The sequence below is a fragment of the Acomys russatus genome, chromosome 19, assembly GCF_903995435.1.
Source record: "Acomys russatus chromosome 19, mAcoRus1.1, whole genome shotgun sequence".
Taxonomy (NCBI): Eukaryota; Metazoa; Chordata; class Mammalia; order Rodentia; family Muridae; genus Acomys; species Acomys russatus.
This window is the reverse complement of record NC_067155.1, coordinates 9639025-9645725: the sequence shown is the minus strand read 5'-3', so window position 1 is coordinate 9645725 and position 6701 is coordinate 9639025. Positions and strand designations below refer to the sequence as shown.

General features: G+C 43.4%; 1 protein-coding gene across 1 annotated transcript; it reads left to right on the top strand.

The window, feature by feature from the left end:
* Nucleotides 1-215: 215 nt before the first annotated feature.
* On the top strand, nt 216-4437 carry LOC127203073 (zinc finger and SCAN domain containing protein 4C-like). Its single transcript, XM_051161883.1, has 3 exons — nt 216-611; nt 3176-3335; nt 3419-4437. Exons 1-3 carry the CDS (start codon nt 216-218, stop codon nt 4435-4437), a joined length of 1575 nt encoding a protein of 524 aa, XP_051017840.1.
* Nucleotides 4438-6701: the final 2264 nt, after the last annotated feature.

The window sequence follows — 6701 nt, the reverse complement described above, 5'->3', positions numbered from 1 at the left end:
CTTGCTTGTTTCTGCTGGGGTATTAATGCAGCTGTCAGGTAACTCTGAAACCAAATCTGGCAGAACTCTCAGATGAGTTTTTTGACTTTAATTATGTGTCTCTTACCTTTTAAATTTACAGCATTTACACATTTATCTATTGTTAATACAGGTCCTCCGTCAAAAGGCAGATACCAAACTGCCATAATTGAATTTTTCTGAGGAGTCTCACCACAATGGCTTCGCAGTTCAGAGAAACCTTTAAGTCCGAGTCACCATCAAATGACCTTGAATTGGACAACACAGAGATTATTCCAACCCAAGTGTTTTTGGTGCCGTCTGGAGGAGACCATTATAACTCCCCAAGTCCTCAGCTCAACTTTCCCCCAAATGACGATGGCTCTTTGGCAAAGCAGGAGCTGCTAAGACTCTGGGAGATGTTTACCTCCTGGCTGCAGCCAGAAAAACAGAGCAAGGAGCAGATGATTTCTCAACTGGTCTTGGAGCAGTTTCTCATCACTGGGCACTACAAGGACAAGTTTGCCTTGAAAGAGAAATGGGAATCAAGTGGTAGAGACCTGGGGAGATTCATGGAGGATCTGACTGATGAGTGCTTGAAACCCCCTGTCATGGTGAGTACCTGGGGCAAGAGAGCAGAGTGCTAAGTCAGTTTGAGGTCAAGCAGGGCAATTTTGGGACAAGTGAGAAGCCAGATTAAGTAAGTGAGCTGGGAGAAGAGTTTCAGCCAGCTGAGTTAAAAGAGGCAGAGCGGAGCTCAAAAAGAACATGTAAGGGTGAGCTTATTAAGCAGTTAAGTCTCAAAGGCTAAAACCTAAGTTAGATTTTATGGAGGCTACAAGCTTCCAGGACTAGGCCTAGGTTAGCAGAAGGAGGCAACAGTTGAGCCATAAGAATGCGAGGTACCTTTACATCATTTCAGTTTTTTTAAATTCCAGTTTCACATATGTGATCTGTATTAAATTAAGAATTTCATGATTGAGCCAAGCATGGTGACACATTCCTGGAATCCGAGCACTCTGGGAGGCAGGAACAGGAGCTCCATGGGTTTGAGGCAGCCTGGACTAAAGAGAGAGTCCAGGATAGCTAATGCCACACAGAGAAACCCTGTATCAATAAACAACCAAACAAACAAAATAATTTCATGATTGGAACTGAATTCCAAGTAAACTGCAGCTGTAATAGCAAGGCAGATCATGCTTCTAAGAGCAGAGGCAATATGCATTTTGTGCAGACAGTGAAGGTGGTTGGAGGACTTGTTTCAGACACTTTTGAGTTTTGTTAAGGACACAATAGGAAACAAACAGCCTCTCCTGAAATGAAAGGTGGTTTCTTGTTAAGGCCATCATTGGTGAAGGATAATTGTCTAAGGCTAGTATTCCATGAGAAAGACCAAAATAAAAAAAAAATAGAGGTATTAGAAATAAAAACCCATTCACACAGAAAAGTGAAGTCACAGAGGGAGAGACCGCTGACAGACATCAGAGTGGCAGCTACTGCAGAATTAATGTAGATAGACTTAAGGTTCCGGGCAAAAAAATAACAATTACCTATAGGTAATCCCACGGAATGAATTACAGTGAAGACCATCACACAGAATTTCACTTGAATTCTGCAAGCTTTACTTTCTGTCAGGCAGGGCTTATGTCCCGAAAGTGGGTTTTGAGCAAATAGAAGTGAACAAAGAGACAGTGGGGTTTATATAGTATTTAAAAACTAAAACACTAGGGGAATCCAAGGGTTGGGGCTTTCCCTTTGTTTATGTAGTAATTTGGTTGAACATTTCATAAAAATTTACCTTATCAGGGTGGAGGTCAGGAAGTGGTCAGAGTAGAGGTGGCAGAACATGTCGAATTTCAGAAAACGGGTCGTAACAAGGTCAAATTCAAGTTTTACAGAAAACAGCAGTGAATGCATTTTGACGTTGCGTAAGCTGGTTTCTAGTCTTAAGATGGAGAAAGGCTGGTCCATCACGACTCAGAGGCTGGATGCTAAAGTAGAGAATTTCTCCAGGGTAGCATGGACATTTACTAGAGAATGAATCTAGGGTTCTGGGCACAAAGTAACAGTTTTATATCCTGGGGACAGTTGAAGGAGTAACTATAAGTAGTCTGAGATTGATGAAGAACTAAGGAATACCAGCCATAGAGACACTTTACAAAAAACAAAAACAAAAACAAATCTCTTCAAAGGGATAAGAGGGGACCCAGAGATGAGAGGACCACCAGGGTCAGACTTTTCGAGGATTTTAGGGGGCCATCCCTCTTTCCAGACTTCCCCTTTTCCTGATTGGTCCTGACTAGCTCTGGCCTCTCTTCCACAAACCAGTCATTTCATAAGAGTCACAGCATCTTGGGTAGGAAGTGTTGGGGAGTGAGGAAAATCCTGGGGACAATGAGTGTTCTTTCCTTTCAAAAATTTGATTTATTCTTCTCTCATATATAAATTCCTGATCACAGTGTTCCCTACAGACTTTCCTCCTAGTCCTTCCTTTCCCAGATCCCATCTTCCCCACATCCACTCCTCCTCCAGTTCCCTTCAGAAAAGGGCAGACATCCCATGGATATCAACCTGACGTGGCATAAAAAGTACAGAACGACTAAGCACATCTCCTCGTAGTAAGGCTGTATGAGGCAACTCAGTAGGAAGAAAAAGGTGCCCAAAAGCAGGGAAAATGTCAGAAGACACTACTGCCTCCACAGTTATGAGGCCCCTCAATAACATGGCCAAAGCAAAGACGCAGAGGACATACCACAGAACCATACAGGCTCCATGATGGATGCTTAAGTTTCTGTGAGCCCCTATAAGCCCTGGTTGTTTGAATTCTGCAGGCCATGGCGTGTGGCATCCTTGACACTGCTAGAATTAGCAACCTTTCACAAAGGGGCCAGCCCTAATGGACCAGACTGTCCCCCAACTTCATCAGATTATCCTTTGATGCACTGACGAGTTGAGGAAAACATTTTGGGCAGACATTACAGAAACATAACCTTATGGTTTACTTAGGCACAGTGACTCAACTTTAGAGAACAGAACTTAGAAGCATAAGGATAACATCACCAGCGATGAGGGATGGACAGATGAGCTAATCCGGAATCCAGGGATCTCATGCAAGCAGGTTGACAGCAGATTGTCATCCACTGAATCATTGACAAGGTCACTTGGTTTTTGATTACAGGTCCATGTCTCCATGCAGGGGCAGGAAGCCCTCTTTTCTGAGAATATGCCCTTAAAAGAAGTCATCACAATTTTAAGACAGCAGCAATCAGCAACATCTCCAACACAAGAGGATGCAAGTACAACCCAACAAATCCCCCAAGACATGTCCTTGGGGACAGGTGAGTCGGGAAGCTAGACAGAAGAGGGGTGTCGTGTGGACCCCTACTTGGGCACAGTTCTGTAGAGTGTCTTATTTCCATAGGACACGAGGACAGTGAAGATAGCTGCAAAATTCCCTGGAACACAAGCGGAGCAAGTGGCAGTGTCAGTAGTATTGCACCTGTGATGGACTCTCTTATTATCCAGCAAACACAGCCTCCTGAGCCTGAAGAGAGGGTTCTCTGTTATGGAGCTCCTCAGGATGTCAGAAGGTCAAGTCAGTGCACCTTCAGCTCACAGGAACAGTTCCTGTGGGTACCTTCTTCTGAAAATGTCCTAATGGAGGTACAACCAGTGTTTCTCTCCAGTAATGCCCAGTCTGAGGACACTGGGGACGGCCATACCACTTTCTGGGCCACTGCTGACATTGTAAATGGTGGCATTAGCAGTACCATAAATGAGGGTAATTCCATTTTCATTATCCAGAGAGAGCAGTATACTGAACCTCCTGAGGGAAGTGTTTCATATGGAGTCCCTCAGGATTCTGGAATAGCGATTTATGGTACCCACAGGTCTCTGTGGGCATCTCCTTCTGAAGATAGCCCTATAAGGGTACCAGGATTTCTCTCCAGGCCAGAGCAGCCTACTTATGAGCCTGTCCCTTTTGGCCAGAATCATGAGGCAAACTCCACATTTGTTGGTCACCAGGAGAGACTCAACAGAGACCCCAAAACATACAAGTGTGAGGACTATCCCGGAACCTTCAAATATCCCCATAGCATCTCAGTCCCGCAAAGAAATCACAAGAAGGAAAGGTCATTTTTCTGTCCCGAGTGCCAGAAAGGCTTTTATCGAGCCTCAGAACTCCGAGTTCATGAGGTCGTGCACAAGCCAGAGAAGCCTTTCACATGCACCACATGTAAGAGGTCCTTCCGGTACAAGACCAATCTCCAGGCCCATGAGAGGATTCACACAGGAGAGAAGCCCTATACCTGCTCCCTGTGTAGCCATAGCTTCCGCCAGTCATCCACATACCACCGGCACCTGAGGAATTACCACAGATCAGCTAGCAGGGTGTCGGCCCCATTGCCCCACCTGTACATAAAGAAACATAGCTTCTGAAGAGCAGTTGGCCAGTGAGGATGTTTCATTGAATACCCAGGTGGTCCCCTCTGTCTGTTGTCTCATCCCTCTGGCCCATGAGAGGAAAGAACTATGAGCCATTTGTCAGTTTGTTCACTAAAGTTTTCCAAGTTCCTAAATGTTGCCTGTTATTTCCCGTTCGTGAATAAAAGTTGACGCTTCTTGTGTTTCTTCCGTGTGTTGTGTGTCTTGTGTGCTAAGGTGTGCCTCTGGGTAGGGCCTTTGGTCCTTAACCTCTTACCTTATTTGAGACAGAGTCTTTCTTGTATAAGTTTCTACTTCAGGCAAGGTGACCCCGAGAGGCTCATAACAGATCCTCTTAACTTCATTCTTCACATGTCTTAGGAAGCTGTTATGACGAATGTCTCTGCTACTGGATCCGCCTTTCAAAAATTTTTTAATTTTATGTGTGTGTGTGTGCCTAAGTGTCTATATTTGTGCTTCCTGTTTGGAGACCTTGTATGTCAATGGGTCCATCTGATCTCCTGCTTTTATTTTCATTAATTTGTTTTTTACTGTTACCTGATCCAAAAGGAGTGTGCAGCTTTGATTTGCATCCCCTTGCTGTATTTCCTTAGTTATTTGAAGATGAGATATATCCGAGAGACAAGACATTATCTGAAAACCAGGGAAAGGGGGTGTGTTTATGCCTTCATTTTTATTTTATATGTAAGAGTAGTTTAGGGCTGGAGAGTTGGCTCAGTGGTTTAGAGCACCGCCTACTCTTCCAGAGGTCCTGAGTTCAATTCCCACAAACCACACGATGGCTCACAACCATCTATAATGTGATCTGATGCCCTCTTCTGCAGAGAAAGCACTCATATACAATAAATAATACATAAATCTTAAAAAGAAAGGAGTATTTTTTTCCTGCATGTATGTCTGTGTACCACATGCACAGCGTACCTGCAAAGGTCAGAAGAGGGCATTAGACCCCTTAGGAGTGGACTTAATAATATTTTTCAGCAAACACTGAGAGCTAGAAATAAAATATGGAATCTCTGAAACATCACTACAGACTTTCACACAATGAGCCAGCTCTCCAGCTCCATCCTGTTACATATTGCTTCTCAGATGTAAACACTACAACCCTTCATGTGTCATCATGGGCCTGAAAATGTAAAAAAAATATATATATATATAATAGGGAACAGAGGTAACCTTAAGAAAATTGATCAGCAAGAGAGAAGAAGTGCGGGGCGGGGGGGGGGGCAGAGAAAGTACATATTCTAGAAATCAAGAAGGCAAGTGAACCTAGGAAATATGGAAAATATGTATTATTGATTTTTTTTCTTGATCCTGTGACAAAACATGTGATGAAGGCAACCCAAAGAAGAAAAGTTGTCAGGGATGGAGAGACATGGCTCAGAGGTTAAGAGCACAGGTCCGAAGGTCTTGAGTTCAGTTCCCAGCAACCACATGGTGACTCACAACCACCTGTAATGAGATCTGGTGCGTTCTCATGCTGGGCATGCACACATGTGGGCAGAATACTATATAAATAATAAAAAAATCATTTTTAAAAAAGAGAAGGAAAAGTTTCTTTCACAACAACAGTCTGAGGGTGCAGTCCATCATCTAAAATTAATAGCAGTGAGGACTTGTGATGAAAGGAGCGTAAGGTATATGTTAATGTTGAATTCACACTAAGAAAATAGGGAGATGGTTGTCTGTGTTGAGTTCATTTTTATCTTCTGCACTTCACATAAGTCTTTGGGATGGCATCACGGGGACTCCAGGTGGATCTTCAGCCCTCAGTTGAACCTCTCTGAAATGTCGTCTTCTATCCGTACTGACAAGAAGAGTATGATATCCATACATAGGATGTTTAACTATAAAAATCAATTATTCCCATATCTTCAGCAGTCAAAATGTTAACAGGGTGCCCAACTTTAAGATGCAAACTTAACCATTTGAGATACATTCATATATACCGTATTTGACATAAAAATTCCAACACATAATCAACAGTGATGCCATGAATCTGAGGACCACATTAATCCATGAAGCCAGGATTTGAAGAGGAAGATGAAAGAACATTCAGACTGCAAAGACATATCCCTCTTGTAGGAGCCAAGAGGGTCCAGGACTCCAAAAGAACACAGCCCACAGAATCACCTAAACAGGGCTCATAGGGACTCACAGAAACTGATGTGATAAACATAGACCCTATATGGGCCTGAGCTAGGTCCTCCGCATATACATTATTGTATAGGTTGGTGCTTATGTGGGACTCTCAGCAA

Excerpts from the sequence above, each read along its gene's own strand:
- LOC127203073 (XM_051161883.1), top strand. The coding sequence starts at position 216 with ATGGCTTCGCAGTTCAGAGAAACCTTTAAGTCCGAGTCACCATCAAAT. Across the intron at positions 612-3,175 it reads GCTTGAAACCCCCTGTCATG|GTCCATGTCTCCATGCAGGG; the intron begins GTGAGTACCTGG and ends TTTTGATTACAG. Across the intron at positions 3,336-3,418 it reads AGACATGTCCTTGGGGACAG|GACACGAGGACAGTGAAGAT; the intron begins GTGAGTCGGGAA and ends TTATTTCCATAG.